This window comes from Sprattus sprattus, assembly GCF_963457725.1.
Source record: "Sprattus sprattus genome assembly, chromosome: 9".
Classification (NCBI taxonomy): domain Eukaryota; kingdom Metazoa; phylum Chordata; class Actinopteri; order Clupeiformes; family Clupeidae; genus Sprattus; species Sprattus sprattus.
This window is the reverse complement of record NC_137928.1, coordinates 25545129-25567886: the sequence shown is the minus strand read 5'-3', so window position 1 is coordinate 25567886 and position 22758 is coordinate 25545129. Positions and strand designations below refer to the sequence as shown.

General features: G+C 45.4%; 1 protein-coding gene across 1 annotated transcript; it reads right to left on the bottom strand.

The window, feature by feature from the left end:
• Nucleotides 1-629: 629 nt before the first annotated feature.
• Nucleotides 630-19212, bottom strand: LOC308369831 (transforming growth factor beta-1 proprotein-like). Its single transcript, XM_080844376.1, has 7 exons — nucleotides 17582-19212; nucleotides 8818-9081; nucleotides 6439-6516; nucleotides 5311-5458; nucleotides 4267-4417; nucleotides 1769-1879; nucleotides 630-1533 (listed from the first exon to the last, which is right to left on the bottom strand). The coding sequence occupies exons 1-7, from the start codon at nucleotides 17925-17927 to the stop codon at nucleotides 1486-1488; spliced, it is 1146 nt and encodes a 381-aa protein (XP_080700502.1). The 5' UTR covers nucleotides 17928-19212; the 3' UTR covers nucleotides 630-1485.
• Nucleotides 19213-22758: the final 3546 nt, after the last annotated feature.

Sequence of the window (22758 nt, the reverse complement as noted above, 5' to 3'; positions counted from 1 at the left end):
CACACACACACATTCCCCTTTGTAGGATAAAATGTCTCCAAGGAAACAAGAACTGTATCCACTTGCAGCTGTCAATAATATGTGTTATGTCTCATACACACACACACACACACACACACACACACACATGCACAAACCAAACATACCCTCAGCTCAGTCGCTCTCCACTCAGGCATTCAAGTTCTTGTCCTCCACATCTTTTCCTCTCTCTGGCTCATCTCTCCTTTGCTCCAGCTTTCCTTAGTGAGTCCATTGCTCTCCATTCCAAACTCCAGGGCAATGGCCAAGACAGAAGTTCAGTGACCAGGCCAATTCCATCCCGAGCTCTTGGCCGTGGAGAATACACAGCAACTCTCCCCTCCACTACCACCAGAAGTCATTGTTTCTGTTAAGGATTTTTGTTTTAGTGCAAACAATTCATCCCCTCGTCTCCTGTGAAATGTAGGTCTCCCAAGGGGAACTGGCTTGGCGAATGGGTGGCTGGGAGGGCCATAAGCTCAGCTGTGGCACACATTTTGCCGCTGTGCGCCATCTCTGCACCCGTCTTGCCGTCATCCATTAGCCTTTTCATTTCTATAAGCACCATTTGAAATCTTCATTGTACAGAAAAACAAATGGCTGATGCCGGGTAGAGTAGCCTCTCAAGTTCAATGCAATGTAACAAAATAAATTAATTAAAAAAAACATCAAACTTAAATGAATATACTAAAACACACATAGTATATCATTATATGTAAATCTATACTTATATATCTATTTAAAAAAACGTTATATTATGTGTTTGAAATGAATGTCCTTTGGTCTTCAAAAATATTGAGTGTATGGAGGAGAAGAAAAGAGGCTAAGTGCGGAAGGCTTGTTTGCTGAACTCTTTTCAGACTTTGGTGAATAATGTCCTCCACCTCTTCTTTTCCTGTTTTGTGGTCATTTCTGAGGCTTCTGTTCCTCTTCTTCTCCTTCCTTGCATCTTCTGTTCTGCCACAGCTCTCAGTGGTGTGTGTGTGTGTGTGTCTGTGTGTGTGTGTGTGTGTGTGTGTGTGTGTGTGTGTGTGTGTGTGTGTGTGTGTGTGTGTGTGTGTGTGTGGATTGCATTGCAACAGTGTGAGTTTGTACATTTAAATATATTTTCACTTAGCAGATGCTTTTATCCAATTGAACCTAAAGTCCAAATACACCGTTCGTTTAAAAGACTAAAACTCCATGGGAAACTAACGCATGACTTTGTTAGTATTCTGGTCAGCCAGATGAGAGGCAGGAACTGTGTCTCTGTTTTTCATTTTTCATCAAACTGTACCTAAATATCGACTTCTACATGTGTGAGTGAATATGTATGTTTGTATGTATGTATGTGTGTGTGTGTGTGTGTGTGTGTGTGTGTGTGTGTGTGTGTGTGTGTGTGTGTGTGTGTGTGTGTGTGTGTGTGCATGTGTAGTGGTGGCAGGCATTCAGTCAAACAGAACTTGGGGGACTTCTCGATCCAAACATTTAGCTGCATTTGCAGCTCTTGACACTCATGTTGGATAACTGCTCCACCTATAGAAAGACAGAAGAGCCCAACAGAAGATGGTCAGTTTGACTTGTTCCTTAGAGACTGACTGACTGATGAACTCAGAGTTCAGATTGATTTCTCACATTGTTGCTAAATCGTACTGACTACGTGCACGCGTGTCGCTAGCTACATTAAGCCTTTATGACTGTGTTAGTTGAACGTGGGGAAAATAGTTGACATTGTTTAGAGCCAACTCCAAACACTGGTGGTGCTGTTTACCTTGTGTTGCCGGCCAACATAGTAAATAATTGGCAGGGGGTCCAAGACGTGAGGGACACAACAGGGCTGGGCCGATGCTCCGGGGTTGTGATGTTTATACAGAGCTAGAATCTGTGAGACACACACACAAACACACACACACACACACACACACACACACACACACACACACACACACACACAGACACACACACACACACACACACACACACACACACACACACACACACACACACACACACACACACACACACACACACACACACACACACACAGAGAGAGAGAGAGAGAGAGGGTTCAGAAGTGCTTCATCAGCTTGACCATGGCCAAAGCAATCATTAAAAGACAAGAGCACAGTTACATGTCAGCGTCTTTGCAAAGGTTTGGCTGGAGAGTAGGAGCAAGTGTGGGCGTGAGTGTATGTGAGGGTGTGAGTGTATGTGTTTGTGTGAGTTTGTGTGTGGGTGTGTGAGTGTGTGTCTGTGTGTGTGTTTGTGATGGAGAAAGAAACAGACAGAGAGAAGGAAAGTAAAGGTGTGCGCCAATGTGTAAAAAAAGCACATCCAAGATTCGGTCAGATAAAGGTCACTGGCCTAAATGTGTAGGTGTGTGTGTGGGGGGGGGGGGGGGGGGGGGAGAGAGAGAGAGAGAGATGGTCCTATTTGCTCACACCACTCTGATACACTGATTTATAAACTCCACTCCCCTACACACACACACGACAGACACATCTATTCTACCTGACAGTCCCCACATTACACACATCCCTAGTCACACCTTAGCCCCACACACAGCCCCCAGCCCTGGGAACAACACACAGCACAGAGCCCTGGGGGTGGGGTCTGCTGTGGTCAGGGGCCGTGTCTCTGTGGGCCACCAACCTCTGCCATCCGCAGCTACCATGGTTTAACTCTCAGACCTGCCCATCCTCCTTCTCCCCACGGATATTATCACTTCAGAATGTGACAGGCTACTCTATAGTATTACTATGTGCCTTTGAAAGTATATATATATCACTTTCGAAGGCACATTTGACTGGCAAGTTTATTGACCGGTTTTAGATAAATATAAATATACTAGATACATTAGTATAAATCACAACACAACACAAAGCCCAGGTAGTACGTGAACTGGCACTAGCTGGTGCTGGCAACGTCATTTGTGAAGGATCCTTGTAGCTCAGTGGCCTGTGCCCTCACCAAGAAATGTTGGACAATCTGATACTGCGCTCCATTTCAGTGTTGGTGGTTGTGTTATTGTGAGTAAGAATCCTAAGGCCTACTACCTAAGGTAGGCCACACAAAACTGTCCCGACAAAAAAATGCGGTTCACAACTCCTGCAGCTTTAATGGCCAAAGAAAGCCTTTTGCATGCCTTCACCATCCTCATTGAAGATTACTTAGAGGGTCGCCAAGATGAAACATTTACATTCCCTCAAACAAAAATGCCACAGTGACAAGATTTTGTAAGCGGCCCATTCTAAACACACTTCATGAGGATAAACACACTTAAAGACGACCCCTTCAATCCTGTCTACCCATCCAGTCTACCCATAGGACCTTCATTTAGGACTTTATCATGTTAACATTTTCTCAATTACTTTGCAAGGTACTGCTGTTTCTAAATCTGTACACCAGACAGACCAGTAGCCATAAGACCACAAATATGAGGGATTCATTTTCACACTGGGACTTTTTAGTTTGATTAAAGTTTGGCCGATACTTTTCTTTCCAAAATAATATAAATTATATACAACAAAAAGCACCCTGCATCACTGCAGCTGGTAAAACATTACCTGGTCACCAGTTGGTGAAATTGCAACTGCTTTAATTTGGAAATTTGTCTTGGACGAGGCCTAAGGTAGTAAAAGCTCATAATTCAAACATATCAAAGTGAACACTGACACACCTGGCAAATAACTGAGCAACAAAGTCAGCCTATATCTGGAGTCACACTCTTGGCAGAATGTTTGCACAGGAAAAAAGCCGTTTAAGCCTGACACACACGCACACACATATATATGTGTATATATATATATATATATATATATATACTGTATACGGTATATCCTGGTCTAGTTTATAGTCACATCTCCTCATCTATAAGTAATGGATTTTTCATGTATGAGAATTGTTGTGTTTTGTCTTTTTTCTGTTTATCTCTTTCTTTCTTTTTTCTTTTTCTTTCTATCTTTCTCTCGGTCCTGTGGCGTTGCAAAATATCTGTCATCTGCTTGGCGAAAGACTGTGTTTCCTCCCAAACACATGCATACGTGTCGCCTTATACACAGAGTGTTTCATAAGACTACGCCCGCCTCAGCACCCCAGCAATCATGTGAGCTGAATACACACGCCAACATATGGAGAGAGGAGGAAGGAAATGAACCCAGATAACAGCACACTCCTAACTGACCCCAGGTCAGATCTGGGACAGGCTGCAATCTTTTGAGAGCGAGCTGATTGAGGAAGCCTGCAGGTGAGGAGCAGGCAGGAGCGTACCTGAGAGTGTTTATCTTCTGTGCTCCAGATGTAGGTGCAGGAGCCGACGCAGTAGTTGGCGAAGTAGCCCTTGGGCTTATGGATCCATTTCCAGCCCAGGTCGTTGCGGAAATCGATGTAGAGCTTGCGCACGCAGCAGCTGTCACTCGTACTGCAGGAGACACGGAGCAGGAGGGGACAGAGGTGAGATAAGGGCTTTGCCTCGGATGATTTCAGTCCATGTCATGTGAGGATGGGAAAATGCAAGGCACTGGCAGAAGGGGAAGAAGACGGAAAGGAAACAGGCAAACAAACAAACTGGCATGTGTGATTAAAGAGCTGCTTCATGTTTGTTTGATGACTCACAACAGATGCAGCCGCAGTGGAGCCAGCACAAACGAAGGAAGAGTGAGAGTGAGAGAGTGGAGGACAGAAGAAAACAAAAGAACAGAGAAGAAGGGAAGGGGATACTTGAGAGGAGAAGAGAGGAGAAGAGAAGAAATGAAGGCGAGAGGAATGAGTTCCAGGGGGAAAGGAGAGGTGCAGAATAGAGATGGCCCGATGACGGGGAGAAAGGAGCACAACAAAAAGACACTGAAGGGAAAACGGAGGATAACAACAAAAAAAAGAGAAGATTACAGAAGAGAAGAGGAGGTGAAGGGGAGAGAAGAGAACAGCAGAGATAAAAAGAAAGGAGAAGCGAAGTGAAGAAAAGAGAAGCTGAATGGAGGTTAAGATGCGTATGAAGGCAGATAAGTAATATAGCAGATTGCAGAGGCAGAGGTCAAAGGTCAACAGGACGTTGTGTAATCAACAGGGGCATTGATGATCCTTTTATTATTTTGTTACATATTCAGTCGCTCCATTATTCAATATTCAATCCTTCCATGTGAACTAAAGAACAGCCATAAGATGCATATATTGCTAATAACAGCAGTAGTATACAGCAATAAGCACCACTTAAGTCCCTATCAAAGTAGCCTTTGCGTGTGTCCTTTCTGCTCTCTCTAGCCCTATGTGTCAGTCTGTAGGGGCAGTAACAGAGGTCAAAGGTGAATGACTTACTCGGAGCAGAACTCCTCGGTGGAGGTGGCGCGCTTGCGACGTTTGATGGGAGACGTGCCGTCTGGTGGCAGCGACATGGTCAGGATGTGAGGCTTCTGCATGTTCTGTTTGGCCAACACATTCATGTCTCCTCGTGAAGAATCGATGCCTGTTACCATATGGAGGCAGACACAGAGATAGAGAGAGAGAGAGAGAGAGAGAGAGAGAGAGAGAGAGAGAGAGAGAGAGAGAGAGAGACAATTGAGTAACTATTAAATACATGCTATTTTAAAGGTCATTGTGAGAAAACACATAAATATTATGCAAAAATGGCTAAGGTTAACTAAAGTCCATTATTATCACACTTGTGACAGCTGCTGTTACATCATCCTTACCCTACTGAAGGACACATGATCATTTGTCAAAAACTTTGCCTCAGCATTTGTTAATGCTAGGTTCATATTAGCAGACTCAGCCTTTAATGATAACTATTTCCTTACGCTGATAAGCACACTAGTAAGCTAAGCAGGTGCTGTGTACTATTTAACATGAAGGTCTGAACCTTTTAGGGCCATGCTAAGATTTGATGACCTATCATATTGGGTGTGAGAGGGATTACCAACAGAGAGGGAGTGTTGCCTTATAAGGCTGAAAGTCATCCTGATATCTTTTTTTTGGCATCTCACAAGCACTGTGAAGCAATGATGTCATGAAACATGAAGCAATGGTGTTTTGTGTATGGTAAGCACTGAAGAAGAGGCTAAAGAACATACAAACATACACACACACACACACACACACACACACACACACACACACACACACACACACACACATTTAAGCACGCACAAACACACATATGCAAGAACACAAACACACAGGTATGTAATCCATCCACCACACTTTGTTTGAACTCGTAATATATATATATATATATATATATATATATATATTAGCTATTTGTACTGTTTTGAGCTAGTTGTACTATTGCGGTGTTATATGTTGTTGGTGTGTTAAATGTTGACCCTCGTCGCACTAACAGGATTAAGTCAGATTTAGTTGACAACATGACAATAAAGGCTTTTCTATTCTATTCCATTTCTATTTCTATTACACACACACATTTATGTAAGCACACCCCACACTCACCTGAGATGGAAAACTGGCGGTTCTCCTCTGCCATACCACAGTCACAGTGCAGTTTGAACTGCAGTGCTTGCTCGTCCTCTGTAATGGGAAGAGAACAAGATGATGGTTAGATGAGGGGGAATACCTGAACCATAATATGTGCCGTTGTGTGCAGAAAAAACACTGGTGTCAATGGGCCTCATTCTCGACCTTTTTCTGTAATTCTTCAGAAATGTTTCTTACACGACTTCGCAAAAACAACGTAAGAGAAACGCTTCCGCTGCATTCCCGCACGCTTGAAAATGTGTTCATAAGCAGCCGAAGTCTTCTCAGCTGGGTTCCTTCCGATTAGCTTCTTAGATTGATGCGCGTTCTCGTGAAAGTGGATTTGCATACATACACGCCCTGCCAGCTCCTTATTAGGAGACGCAATTTTAGAAACGTGTGCTGTCGCAATCTCCCGAATCCACCTCGTAACAGGTGTTCATTAATAAGGTGGAGATATTGTATAACGTTGAACGTCCGAAGTCCGTAAAACACATTTAAGGAGTCACTTTTTTTGTTTTTTTATCGAAAAATAGGCACCATAGGTGTGAAGACCGGTCCCAAGTACGAGTATAAATTGTAGTCCGTCCTATAGTTTGAAATGGCAACCATAGGGGTGAAGACAGGCCACCAGTAGTAGTATTAATAGCAATATATTCGTTCTTAGAGATTGACCTTAGTGTTTATTTATTTATTCACTTACATTTGCAGTGTTCATGTCATTCACAATCAGTCTCTTAGCAGACGCAGCCTTTGTCCAAAGTGACTTACAAGGGACAGAACAGTCAAGCTACGAGCCATATAGACCTAGTGTAACAATAAACACTACCTCGTATAATTATGACTATAAATGTGAAACGTAATTGTTAATGATACAAATATTCTCGTATTTATTATTATCATAATTATTTTAATCCGAGGATGTCTGTAGAGTTGACGTGAACGCAATCTCCAACGGGTTCTCACAAATTCGCCCGTTAACCCTTTTACTGTAATACGGAGTTTTTTCAAATGTCATTCCTCAACGCGATTCCTCAAATAACCACAAGATGGCCCGTGGAATCCCATTTGAGAAGAGTTACGGTAGAGTTACGACTGCTATTTCGAGTTCTGAAAGTTGTCTGAAGTTCAGAAGAAAGCACAGAAGAAAAAAATAACGAGAATGCAAATGTTTTCATAAATGTTTCCGAAGTGGAGTTCCTTCTGAAATCCTTCGGAAAGTCTTCCCAACTGCTGTCGAGAATGAGGCCCAATGTCCTTATCCAATTACACACAACACAGTTAATGTGGGCATTGCTTTTCATAGATACTATGTGTGTTCCTGTAAATCAACTAGGAGAGCTCATAAAACCAAGGTTGTGCAAACATAGCAGTGAGGTATAGAGCTGTTTTCTATGGTAAGTCCCCTTGGATAAATGCATCTGCTAAATACATGACTGTAAATATAAGATAAGGTTAACAGTGGGATTTGAGTATATGACCTTGAAATTATTTTACTAACTGCGCAGCAGGATGTAGCGGAAGAGGAGTTTGTGGGGTAGGGGTGGGGGCTCAAGTTCCTTCCCTATTTTCCCTTTCTCATATCTAGCTATTATGAGTGGAGTCAGGTTTTGAGAAAACAGCTTCTTTGAATCAACCCCAATGTTTACATGATTGGCAAGGACTGCATACAGTATGTATGTGTAGAGAAACTGAGGTGCGTTCAAATTCGGCAAACGTTTGAGGCGATCGGGTTTCATTTTAAACTTGAATGTTTGAGAACATTCCAAATCGTTTGATTTAAACAGTAATCTTTAGTCCAACATCCATGTTTGTTTGCCGAGAACTACTTCCTCAGACTGTTGTGTGTGTTTTCACACATTCACAGTGAACGCAAAGCAAATGAAAAACGTTTTGAAAATGTTTGCGAACATTAGCCTTTGTTTGCTATGTTTGAATGCACCTTTTTTTTAGGGTCTGTTGGTTTAAATATTTTAAAACTGTTTTCAAATTTCTCTGGTCTTTATAGTTCTTACAAAAGTACTAGCTTGGATTCCCACTTTCTAAAAACTGAATGTTTCACTCATGGTCAAACAAGGCGATATGCTGCATATGCACACTTACCAATCAACTTATCTTTGTCAAGGGCAGCATATATCAGCCACTATGAGTTGGACTGGCCAGGCTGATTACTTAGTTGAATTCCCTCGACTTCTGTCTTTTGTCAATTCTTTTGTCAAATTCAATTTCACTTTTGTCTGTGTGAGTGTGTGTGTGTGTGTGTGTGTGTGTGTGTGTGTGTGTGTGTGTGTGTGTGTGTGTGTGTGTGTGTGTGTGTGTGTGTGTGTGTGTGGGTGTGGGTGAACATTCCCTCACCGCTGCCCTCCAGCCAGTCCTTGACGGTGTCGGTGATGTCGAAGGTGAGCCAGAAGTTGGTCATGGTCTTGTTGACGAAGCGCGAGCCCAGGTAGCGCTGGCTGGGGCCCAGGCCACGGTACAGCTCCAGACGCTGCTCGTTCTGCATGGTGGTCTGCTTGATGAGCAGCCGCAGCTCCGCGCTGGTCAGCAACGCCTTGCTCACGATGCTCGAGCGCATGGCACTCACGTTGAACAGCAGCTGCGACTTGGTGGTCTCGTTGGCTGGGAGAGAGGAGGGAAGGGGAATAGTGATGGTTATTTACTGAAAATGTTGATGGTTATGTACTTAAAGAATAGTGATGGTTATGTACTGAAGGAATAGTGATGGTTATGTACTGAAAATATTGATGGTTATGTACTGAATGGGATTTCAAATTTGCTTTTGTGTTGAACACCAACTGCATCTATGTGGTGTCATTGGCTGGGAGAAAGGGGGGAGGCGGGTCAGAGAGAGAAGTACACCTTAAATGTTTACTTTCACATAGAATACCAGTTCCGCCTTGGTGGTATCGTTGGCGGGCTTGGGGTGGGGTGGTGTCTAAGGGGAGAATGTGGTGTAAGGTGTGCGATTGATCAAAAGAGTAGGAGAATAATGGTCGGCGAGGTAGACATTAAAGATTTGCCTTCATGTTGAACAGCAGCTGCATTGTGGTGTCACTGGGTAGGGAAAAACATGGACGGTTATGTACGTTAAAGACCGTCTGTTTCAATGGCTGACATGAAGGGAGAGGGAAAGTAAAGGAAAACAAGGGATGGTTAGAATTCAACAAAAATTGAGACAGTCAGTAAAGATTTGCTTGTGGTGTTGGCTGAGATGAGAGAAGAGGCATAGTGCACAACAGGAATGGTTCTGAATGGTATATGGTTTACACTAGAACAATACAACAATAGAGGCAGACACAGATATGAAAGAGCAGCTTCGTGTGGCGGTGGTGAGGGATGGAGGGGGTGAGGCATGATGGTTGTGATTTAACAGCAAGGAAAACTGACATGGTTATAATTACAGTTACTGTCATAACAATGGCCCTATATGTGTCTGTGCCGTGAGGATGACAATTATCGGAAAAAGGAAATGAAAAATAAGTGAGAAGTTCGAGATGATGTGTGAGGGGCTGGCAGATGGTGGTGTTGTTGGCTGAGATGGAGGAGAAAAACAGAAATAGTTATGGTTGGCAAATAGTTTGACAGCGAAGATTTTATGACCAATGACCATTCTATATAAATGATTTATGACACTAAACTATAGGTCTCGACAGACGTATAAATGAAAAGTCAGAGAGAGTGCGTACAAATAGATTCGTTTTGGTGGTGTGGTTCGTGTGATGATGGGGGGGATATAGGGATGAGCCAAGGCAAGATTAAAAGGACATTTGTACATGGAACTAGTGAAAACAGCTTTGACATATTCTCACAGTGCTCACAGATGTACAAAAAAAAAAACGGTGTCCATAAACTACAATCCTCATCAACCACCGGAAAAAACATGGGTGGGAATGTGTGAGTGTGCATATGTGTTTCACACATATACCATACCAGGCTCTATAGTAACAGGAAAGAGGAAGTTGGGAAGGTGTGTGTGTGTGTGTGTGTGTACCTCTACTCAGTGTGCATGAGTATGTGTGTGTGCGCACACATGTGTGTGTGCGCATGAGTCAGAGTATTCATTCATTATGACTGTATGTGTGTGTGTGTTTGCCTCAAAGCCGAGCACGTGCAGACCACACTGTCCACCTGTTGTGTGATGTGTCGTTTCCACCACAGCTGCCTCTCATTCTCTCTCTTTCTCCCTCCTTCCCTCTTCTCTCTCTCCCTCTCACCGCCCTCTGTCTCCCTCCTTCCCTCTTCTCTCTCTCTCCCTCTCACCGCCCTCTGTCTCCCTCCCTCTCTTCCTCTCTCTCTCTATCCCACTCTCCCCCTGATATTTATGCACACAGCACACATCAACCCCACACTAGGCCACAATTAGCCTCACGGTGCACTAGCCAGCCTATTACAGGCCCCGCCAGTCAGCTGCTGGAGCAGGTGCAGGGAGTGGCTCAGACTCTACACCCGGAGTTAGAGAGAGAGAGGGAGGGGGAAGAGATACTGAGAGAGAGTAAGATGGAGGGAGTGACTGAGAGAGAGAGAGAGAGAAAAAAAGGGGAAAGCCGGAAAGAGAGACTTTTCAAACCCTTTATTTTAAAAAACAGGGGAGAGAGGGATAGACAGACAGACAGAAAGAGAGGGAGTGAGAAAGAGAGAGAAAGAAAGAATATGAGTGTATGTGCGACAGAGTGAGATGAGGAGTACTAAGAGGATGGATGAGAAAGAAAAAGAAGGTCAGACAGAAGCAGAGAGAACAGAAAGAGGGAGAGAGAAAGTAAGTAAGGGAGAAAGAAAAGTAGCAGTTTAGTGTTCCCGGATTAACTTCCCTGGAATGATATTGAGACAGAGAAGCAGAGTGATGGAGAGATAGAGGGCAGGGAGGAGCAGAGAGATGGAGAGATAGAGGACGGGGAGGAGCGATGTGAGAAGAAACACTTCATATCCCTGAAAAAGAGCAAGAAATATGTCTGTGGAGGTAAGTGCTCCATTAAACAGGTGACAGAGGGGAAAAGAGATGGAGGGAGAGGAAAGGAAAGATAGAAAGCGAGAGAGGGATGCAGACAAGCTCATGTGAGGTATGGAGCAGAGGTGTGTTGGGAGCAGGGGTGGAGAGGAGAGGAGAGGACAGGAGAGGAGAGGAGAGGAGAGGAGAGGAGAGGAAAGGAGAGGAGAGGAGAGGAGAGGAAAGGAGAGGAGAGGAGAGGAGAGGAGAGGAGAGGACAGGAGAGGAGAGGAGAGGAGAGGAGAGGAGAGGAGAGGAGAGGAGAGGAGAGGAGAGGTGGGGTTTGGGGTTTAGCCTCCAACCAAACACACACCTTTGTCTCAGCCTGTCTGAGCTGCCATCACTCCAGGACGATGCACTGCTGGAATAACTCAGACATGCACACACACAAACACACACACTGCGCCCACTCAGCGTGACGTATGTTAACACACAAGCATACACACACAGGCCCACAAACGCACGCACACACATACACAAAGACACACTCAGACGCAGCCACACACACACATACACACGCAGAAAGCCAAACACGCACATCCACATATGTTGACAGATTGAGGGATTGTGCAAGGCCAGGCCAGAGCAAGGCAGTACCAGTGTGTTCCACTTCGGCAGAATAGCACACTATATATACAAAACTACCACACGAAAGATAGAGATAGGGAGTGTGTGTGTGTGTGTATGTGTGTGTGTGTGTGTGTCTTTGAGAGAGAGAGAAAAATAAACAAAAAGAGAGAGAGAGAGAAGAAAGGTGGGCTGCAATCCATGTAATTAAAAAACACTCCTTTCCCAACTCATATATTCCTTTTGGTTAATGATTGCGGTGTATATCTTTTTCTTAATGACTTGCCCTTGTCCAGCGTTCAGCGGCACATTCCTCTCCTGCACGCCGTCTCCCCTGGAGATTCTCCAGGCTATCACCCAACCCACGCTAATGTGGTATGTCCAAACACAGCCCCAGACCCAGATCAGCCCAAGGCCTGCGGGTGTACAGGACATCACCACCACCACCCTGGGGCCTGAGAGAGTGCTATACTGTACCAGGAGGTCCTTCTGCATTACCACACAATTACCATCCGACCATGAAGCACATTTAAAAAAAATTATTGTTTTAAAAACCTGGAGAATGTAACAACTAGGATAGCATTCCTAAAAGTTCCTTTTTCCTGGGATAGGCCATGGAGGATAGGAACCAGAACAGACCCAGACTGGTAACGGTTTTCCCCTATTTTCCCACACTCGTGCTTTCGTGGACCTCGCCAGGCTAATGACCCGTCCACACGCGAGAAGCCAATCCTTCATAACCCCCTTAATTGCAGCGAACCCCTTCAAAAGAGCCGCATACTAAGCTAAGCATCGTGACGAAAGAGTGAACCATAGTAACGAGTTGAAAATAGCCCAGTCATGGCTAAGAGGTTGGGTGGTGGTGTATTCTACATGTACCAGTGACACGGTAGTTTGGTGAGAGAGCTGGGTCTTAACCTGGGTCTTAAACTGGGTCTTAAACTGGGTCTTAAACTGGGTCTTACTGGTGTCAGTTCTTGAGCGTGCTCATGTTCTCGCGTGCCAGGCGAGTTTCCCTGGATGCCTGGAAGCGGGAGATGGTCTTAAATAGGCGCACATTGTTTGTGTGTCTCTTAAAATGGATCACTACGATTGGGAAACCAAGGAGTGCCAACGCCCGTGGAAACTCTGAATGATGATGGGGAAGGCCTATGGGCTGATCCATGTGGAGGAGTGTGTGTGTGTGTGTGTGTGTGTGTGTGTGTGTGTGTGTGTGTGTGTGTGTGTGTGTGTGTGTGTGTGTGCGTGTGTGTGTGTGTGTGTGTGTGTGTGTGTGTGAGTGTCTGTGTGTGTGGCTGTGTGTGTGTGACTGTGTGTGTGTCTGTATGTTAGTTGTGTGTGTGACTGTGTGTGAATGTGTGTGTGTGTGTGTGTGTGTGTGTGTGTGCTAGACACTGGGAGGATTTGAATGCTGTGCTTATCCACAGGTAAGCTGGGGACAGCTGTCCTGACAGGCACACCAGCAGCACTATCATTACTGGTGGGAGGGTCCAGATTCCTGACGGCTTAAATACCTGCCTGAAAAACCCTGTGTATGTACCCTCTCTCTCTCTCTCTCTCTCTCTCTCTCTCTCTCTCTCTCTCTCTCTCTCTCTCTCTCTCTCTCCCTCTCTCTCTATATATCTTTCTATCTCCCAAGCATTCGTTCTCTCACTCACCTTCCCTCTCTATCTCTCTCTCTCTCGATATCCCTGTCACCTTCATTCTCTCTCACACTCTCTGTGTCTTTCTGTTTATGCACTTCTCTCTCACACACACCTTCCCTCTCTCCCTCCTCTCCTCCTCCGCCTCTTCACCCCTCCCTCTTCTGTCCCTCCGCAGACAGACAGCCTTTTGCTGTTCCCATGCCTCTCTGGGCTCTTCCACCTTTATAAACACAACTCTATCATGTCTCCACCTCAGGGCACAGCTGCCTCGCCAACAGATGTCTTATTTGTGATAGGATAGTGAGAAATATCTCACATACGTACACATACACACACACACACACACACACACACACACACACACAGGAGGAGGGAAGAGGCAGAGGCATGGGAACATAAAGAATATGTCTGTTTTTCTCTTCCTTTTTCTCTTATCACCACCTTATTTTAAATCTTTTCTCCTGAGATGTGTGGGAACTTCCCCCCCCCCCCCCCCCCCCCCCACCCAAGAAGACATGTCTGTGGTCTTAAATTGACTCGTCCATAGTCTTCAGAGGAACCCCTTTTTCTCTTCACACCTTTGCCAAAGCCGTTACAAGGCTGCAGTAAATGACACTTTTACACTCAGCTTAGCTGAGGTTGCTACGCCCTTCTGAGCGTTGTCGTCCGACCACAACAGACTTTTTGGTCTAAAAACACACAGGCGTGTAGAAACAACATGACCTTTATCTCCTTTCACACATTTACATGTCCACAACCCACCAGAAACATACTGTACATTATCTCGTTAATACTGTAAGACTATTCAACACGCAGTCCGCTTGACATCAGGTGAGATAAACACATTGACAAGGGCACGGAAGTGTTCAGATTTCTGAGGTTTGTTTAAGATTCTCAAAGCTGGATTGATCCAGATCAGAGCCAGAACCAAGCCAGATCTGGGCCAAATCCTCCCCTGAGCCGTGTGCTGCTGTGCGCAGTGTGCAGGATGTTGTCTCCGCTGAGTTTTCAGGGCGGGTCGGGAGCACGGTGCCCTCATTACTCTGCCAAGTTTGCGATGATGTGTCGCATCAAGCACTCAAAAATGTATAGCCTCGGGCTACGTTGGAATTACCATTGGGCTATCAGAGCTAGCCACGAGAAACCACAAATTGCAATGATTAATGATAATGGTGAAAAAATGTCAGGCAATTGCCACAGTTAAACTTTTTTACTTGTTTTTATTACTTTCATTACTTCAATGTTAATTGGCCTATTTAATGTTGCGCTACAAAAACTATTTTGATAAAAGTTAGATTTCTCTCTCCATGTTTCGCTTTACTTGCCAGCTGCTATACATACATGGTTCTCTGCCATAAGAGTGGAAGGGTGTCGAAAATGTTTCTCTCTTTCTCTCTATTACATAAAGATGCACGCACTCACACACACACACACACACACACACATGAACAATAGAAAAAGACACATACACCAAGTTTTACAAACACACAGACACACACACACATTCACAAGCACACATACTCTCCCTCGTTTTTTCTCTCTCACACACACACACACACATGAACACACACACTCTATCACCTTCTGTTTCTCTGTCTTTCTCTCTCACACTCACATACATGTGTACACCTATAGGCACTTTTTATCCAACCTCTGAGTCACCCTCATTTACACCGGGGCAATTGGCCTTCCTTCCTGCCAAGCTTCCCTGTCACAAACACACTGATAATAGGCCTACAGAGAGAGGGAGAGAGACAGAGAGAGAGAGGGAGAGAGAGAGGGAGAGAGAGAGGGGGAAAGTGGGAGAGAGAGAGGAGAGAGAGAGAGGAAGAAAGAGAGGGAGAAAAGATCAAATTACAGAAAACCCCAATCCCACAGGGCACGACAGAGAGGGAGAGAATGAAAAAGGGGAGAGGAGAGGAGAGAAAAGACAGAATGAAAAAGGGGAAAAGAGAAAATAATGGGAGCCCATCTCTTCATCTTGCCTCCCTTCCCTTTGGCCTTCCCTCATGCATTCATTCCCCCCCCCCCCCCCCTTTCTTTCTCTCTCTTAAAAGGCTAAAGTTTGGCCAAGGAGAGCTCCACTGTCCTCAGGGGACTTTGTTTCCCAGCATGCATCTCTTAGGGCAATGGTTGCTTATTTCCAGTATCTGTATGTGTGTGTGTGTGTGTGTGTGTGTGTGTGTGTATTTCCAGTTGCTGTATGTGTGTGTGTGTGTGGACAGTGGCGGAAGAGAGGAAAGGATGGCGAAAATCTGAAGGGAGTGTGTGGTATGTGTGTGTGTGTGTGTGTGCTTGTAGAGGTGATGAGAAAGAAGGCAGTGGGTGGGTGGCAAACATCAAATGTTGACAGATGCTGGGGAAGTATTTACTGCGCCCAAAACAAACAGATGTGGTTAAATGCTAGCAGCAGGTCAAGGAATCATGAGTGTGTATGTCCATGTCCTTAGTGTGTTTGTCCTTATGTGTTTGTGCCGTGTGTCTGTGTGTATGGATGTGTGTGTCTGTGTCTGTGTGGATGTATGTGTGTGTGTGTGCGTGTGTGTGCGTGTGCGTGTGCGTGTGCGTGTGTTCGGTGTGCGTGTGCGAGCGAGTATGTATATGTGTATGCATGTATATCTGTGTGTGGCCTTATGTGTGTGAGTGTGTGTGTGTGTGTGGTCTTATGTGTGTGTGAGTGGAAATGTATGCATGCTGGTGGTAGTGGTGGTTAAGCGAGAGTGGTGGGGGGCTAAGGCAACACTGCTTGTAAACAAATGGAGATTTGGCCGAGCTCCCACCGCAAGATGGCTGCCGTGGCCTGACTGTTTACTGGTTAGAGAACGCAGATCAGGCTAAACGATTGAGCTAAACAAGGCCCATTCAGGCCAGGAGCGGCAGGCTAGCAACCCAAAACAAAATGACTATAAAAATGCCATAGATACAAAAACAACAACGCAGCACAACAGCAGATGCAACACTGGCAGGCGATTGGTTGCCAGGTTCGGTCAGGTGACCTTAGGGCATGCATGGGGTGGGGGTGCATATGGTTCTCAGGTTTTGTTTATCGAGTTTATTATCTAGTCATTACCCCTTGGAAGTAGAACAAGGAATTGTGGGAATCAGATGTATTTGTTTTCTGTTCTGCTGCCAAGGAGGGAGAGAGAGCGAGAGTGCAGCTGTATAGTTGGTGTAGCACAGCTAGGCCCCATGTTTAGTGTGTATGTGTGTGTGTGTGTGTGTGTGTGTGTGTGTGTGTGTGTTGTGTGTATTAGTGCTGAATAGTGAGTATCTACCTGTATCTATGCCTGTGTAGATATAAGCAGGTATATAAGCAGTTATACCTGTACAAAAAAAGCTAAAAGCTAGTTAACACACTAGCAATCCCTCTCCACTTCAACCCTACGTTAGATGAAGAATTCTACCATACTATGCAGAGTTCCATCGGTGTTGTGCTGTGTCGTGTTTTGTTGTGCTGTGTTGTGTTGTGCAGTTCTGTGCTGTGTTGTGAAGTGCTGTGTTGTGTTGTGTTGTGTTGTGTTGTGCTGTGCTGTGTTGTGTAGTGTTGTGTAGTGCCGTGTTATGCTGTGTTATGCTGTGTTGTGTTGTGTTGTGTTGTGTTGTGCTGTGTTGTGTAGTGTTGTGTAGTGCCGTGTTATGCTGTGTTATGCTGTGTTGTGTTGTGTAGTGCTGTGTTGTGTTGTGTTGTGTTGTGTTGTGTTGTGTAGTGCTGTGTTGTGTTGTGTTGTGTTGTGTTGTGTTGTGTTGTGTAGTGCTGTGTTGTGTTGTGTTGTGTTGTGTTGTGTTGTGTTGTGTTGTGTTGTGTTGTGTTGTGTTGTGTAGTGCTGTGTTGTGTTGTGTTGTGTTGTGTTGTGTTGTGTTGTGTTGTGTTGTGTAGTGCTGTGTTGTGCTGTGTTGTTCTGTGCTGTGTCCCTCTACTCACTGTCTTTGATGGTGAACTTGTGCAGCTTCTTGGCGAAGTAGTCCTCGTCCTCTAGCTCTGGTGTGAGTGGCGGGGCCTGGGCCTGCCGCTCGGCATTCTGGTCCATTGTGCTGTTGTAGATTGACATGAGGGCCAGTGGGATGTCCTCGACCTCCCCCTCGCCCTCGCCCCCCTGCTCCGCCTTGGGCTCCTTGTCCATGCGCAGCTTGCTGAGGATCTGGCCGCGGATGGCCTCGATGCGCTTGCGTTTCACCAGCTCCAGGTCGAGTGTTTTGCAGGTGGAGAGAGCGCCCGTGCTCCCCACCAGGCACAGTGCTGCCGCCAACGTCAGCCACAGAGCCTCCATGCTGGTGTTCCTGCTGGGTTTTAGTTTTCCTTTTTTTCCTTCTCTCTCTCTCTCTCTCTCTCTCTCTCCGCTTCTTGCTATGTACGGATGACTTGCCGGTAACTTCTCTGCCTCGTTCTGACCGTACCTTCTTTCACACCTCTGCTGTTGTCCTCCGGTGACAAGGTGAAAAGTCCCCTCCTGGGTAGGCAGCGGGTGTGACTGACGCAAGGTGGAAGGTGTTTACTGTCAGGAGTCCACTTTGCCACGGCCTGTGACAGATCTGAGTCTCTTCAAAGCAATGATGCTGTGAAGCTTCTACTACTCCCTCTCTGTCTCTGTCTGTCTGTCTGTCTGTCTGTCTGTCTGTCTGTCTGTCTGTCTGTCTCTCTCAATACCGCTGCTGTTGTCTTTGGAAAGCACCTAGTCGCGGTGCTCGCGCCTCGTGCCGGTTGGCCGTCTGGTGAGCGTCTGTGCTAGGCAGACAGACGGGGGTGGGGTAGGGGTTGGGTTTTGGGTTGGGGGGAATCCCGCCTCACAGAGCAGCCCTTTTCCAGCACCTCACTCACACGGACCAGTGGAGAGACAGAGCGAGCAAACACACTCCCACACAGTCTCACACACACTAAATTAAAAAAATAAATAACAAAATAAAAAAAACACACACACACACACACACACACTACACAAACTCTGCCAGGGGGGACACACACAATACTCCTTGGAGGCAGTAGCCACTCACATCCACTATGACACACACACACAGATGCACACCTCCCAGCAGGTTGGCTAGGTTTGCTTAGCTTCCTGGTCCCCTCGTGGTGCGCACTTTCAACAACTGTCTAAACTCTTGGCAGGGAGACACTGCACCGCTTGTTATGGGTCCCCGGGTCTGGACAAGATCCGAGTCTCTCTCTCTCTCTCTTTTCTGTCTCTCTCCTAAAACTGCTCAGCTCAGCCTGTCCAGCTGCAGTGGGATCCCAGCAGCACGTGAAACACTCGACATAAAACACAATCAGCGAGTCTGACACGCAGCAGCTCAGCCCCAACTCAACACAGCCGGGCACAGCGAACTAATTTCACACACAGCCTCCGCTTAATGCTCGATTGCCCCAACTCAACACAGCCCTGCACAGAGAACTGCCTTCGCTTAATGCACAATCCCCCCTCCTGAGTAAGCCCACTCTGCTCTCTCTTTCTCTCCCTCTCTCTCTCTCTCTCTCTCTCTCTCTCTCTCTCTCTCTCTCGGATTGACAGCCCTCTTTACAGCTGCCTGTTTCCAATCAGCCTTGTGTAACCAGTGTGGTACTTGTTCGGTACTATACACATCTACCCTCCTCTCTCTCTGTGTCTGTCTCTGTCTGTCCCTCTCTCACTCTGTGTCTGTCTGTCTGTCTGTCTCTGTCTCTCTCTCTCTCTGTCCGTTTGTCTCTCTTTCTGTTTTTCAGGGGCTGTAACACAAGCAGTAAAGAGCAGAGACACGTCCCTCTTAGGCTTCCTTCTGAAGGCTAATCAGATGACCTCTGGCTTCCTCTGAGAGAGTGATAAAGGTCCCCAGAGCTTGCAACGCAGCCCGGCAGTTAATCAGATAGTGGCGTACAGTAACACACTCACTTTCCAGCTAAAAAAATAAATAGTCCCTTCATATACAATGCAAAAGATCCATTACGTATCGAACGTGTGTCCAACTTAAAGTGTTCACAAACACAAGCCAGCCAAGTGGTTTTGGCAATAAAACAATATATGTCAAAAAACTTGCGGTACGTAATTGAAGCGCTAAGCGCAAGAAGGGAAGCTGTAGCCGTCTCTAGCGCAGACACGTAACACTTCCTACGAACACATGAGAATGTCAAAGTAAGCGTTTCAGAGGAACATCACAATAGCTGTGTAAGTCGTTACTTCTGTTTCAGAGAATGAGTGGAGCTACCCACACTCTGCTGCCGCAAGCCAGCTGTAATCTCCTCACACACACACACACGGAGCCCTCAAAACACGACACCACACACGCAGCGGTCCCCAGTAACTCAGACAGGCGGTCACGCTATAACCAGCATGCTGTCTCTCTGTCCGTTAGGTTAAACGTCCACACACACACTCACTAACACAGACACACTTTTACAAGCAGTGTGACAGGAACTGAAACAAAAGCAGTCCTAGTGTGAGAGCCTCGTGGAAAACACCCTGACTGTTTGCCTTCAAGTGATGCAACATGCGGACTCTCACACACACACTCTCAGGTACTAAAGCACACAGACACACAGATCAGGATTGAGCCTTCCAAGAGATGGTAAATAAGTCAAAGAAAAGTCAAATAAATAGATAAGTAAATATGTTCACAGACCCAGGCACTATGTGAAGGCAACTGTCTGGCGGCGCAGTGGTAGTGAACAACAGGAGCAAGGAGCTACAAGTGTTCTCAGCTCGTCGTGTTAGCCAAAAGGATCGGGTTGCGGTTCTCCTCTCTCTCTTTTTCTATCTCTCTCTCTCTCTTGTACTCTCTTTCTCTCTCTTTCCTGGATTCCTTGTGGTCGTCTGTCCGCTTTTATGCCCTTTGACTTCTGCAGGGTTTCCTCATGAACACCCCCCTTGTCTGCTCTCTCTCCCCCTCTTTCTCTCTCTCTCTCTGTCGTTCACTGACTCCCTGCACTCTCTCTTTTCACCAGCCCAGTCCTTCGCCCTGCTTGTCAGAGCTTGCGGGTGCCAAAATGATTAGTGTGAGCACTCAGTTCTGTTAACTTCTCCCTTTCTTTATGTCATACTCTCTCTCTCTCCCTCTCCCTCTCTCTCTCTCTCCTCTTTTTTTCAGGTTCCTGTTAGTTCTCTAATAGAGTGGGGAGCTCTCCGCCCAGGAAATGAGGGTAACGGTCTTGCTTTGTAAAACATCTGCAAGTTAAGAGAGAGAGAGAGAGAGAGAGAGAGAGAGAGAGAGAGAGAGAGAGAGAGAATGAGAGAGTTCAGTGTTAGCACATCAGCAATGTCCACCTCAGGAAGCCTAAGGCATCAGGCCCAGAGGTGGATTAGTACCGCTAGTTATACACACACACACAAACATACCAACCAGCAAGACCGTCTCTCTGTCCTGTCTTACACAAAACACACACAATAACATAAAGACACAATGTTAACTCATTTGAAACACAAAGAGATACACCACACGAACAGCACAATACTGCACACCCAAAGACATACGCCACGCAAACAGCTATACATACCGTAAACACAAACACCACACAAACAGCTATACATACCGTAAACACAAACAGCTATACATACTGCACACCCTAAGACATACGCCACGCAAACAGCTATACATACCGTACACCCAAAGCAAATGAACAGAAGCCAGGGTGGCAGGGGGTTACAGAGGTGGTTCACTGACCAACAGCTCTGCCTGGGCCTGTATGCTGGCTAACACACACACACACACACACACACACACACACACACACACACACACACACACACACACACACACACACACACACACACAGGATGCCAGCCTACACTGCTATTCTCCAATCCACATATGACACTGAATGGTAAAATGGAAACTTCCTCTTTTACACAAGACAGATGAAGGATGTTTATTTCCCTCTGTTTTTTGTCTCATCAGCTGCTCTGCATTTGGGAGTGAATGAATCTGATATGTAAAGAATGCCACTTGGGCAAATAAAAGCAGCAAATGCAAAGTATGACACAACTGAAAACAAAAACAGCCAACCAAATGTTCCTGACGGAGAATGGAGAGCAGCCTAAAATCTTCAATAAACTCTCCAGGTTTATTTTTCCTAGAGCTCAGAGCTCTTCATAGAACCATTTATTCAATTATAGTCCCTTACTGAAAGAAATGTTCTGCTCATCATAGGTCTTGAAAGAAAAGTTCTTGTTAATAAAGTCTGGAAAGGGTTATTCAATGCAGAAAGAACACGGTAAAAACAGATATTCATGGAGGTTCTTGAACAGTTTTTCAAGATTTCATCAGAAATTTCCAACAAGAGGTAACAAAGGTTTATCTAACTTCAAGAATCCTCAGCTGGGTTGTTTAACTATCTTTGTACTGACATGTAGATAAATACCAGCAAAAGTATTGTACATATTACATGGCGGTTTGAGTTGGTAATTAAATATATTGTTATAGATTGTATATCCCTATTTAGGAAAGCAAGTTAATTTTTAACTACTGTGTTAATCAGTCACTTATGATCATTGTACAAAAATCAAATCCGTCATATAACAGAGGATTACTGAGAGGAAATCTACAGTGCAAGTAAACAGTAGCACATTTCATCCTGAGCCCATCCTAGAAATTTGGATTAAATAATATAAATAGCGGTAATACCAGACATACCGCATTTTAGTAGGGGCCATAATTAAGTTCAGCAAAACAATTTTACTCTTCACTATCCACTTATTATGGAATGAACATCTGGAACCTATGCGCCACCTTGTGGTTAAAACTTAACGTTAAAACCAGTCACATTGATCCTGTTTGTTTGTTCGGTAAATACAACAATATAGTAAATATAATGACATTTTTTTATGGTGTAGGCGAAACTTTAGTTTAGAAAACACAGATAGCGTTACAGCAGCACCGCATAATACTGCAATTAAGGCTTTCCATATTTCAGTTATCCACCCCCCCATTCATCCCATTTCATCTATCATATCTCATTTGGTTATTGATGCCTCCCATTCGGCTGCCATACCCCTAACTTCTTTACGGCACGTTTCCTCACCTGACCCAAGCAAGCAAGCAAGCAGATGACTCGAGCTGCCTGTGTCCAACCTGTGTCTGTTAAAACGCGCACGCGCTTGCACACACACGGTGGACTTACAACACTGGTGAGGAAAC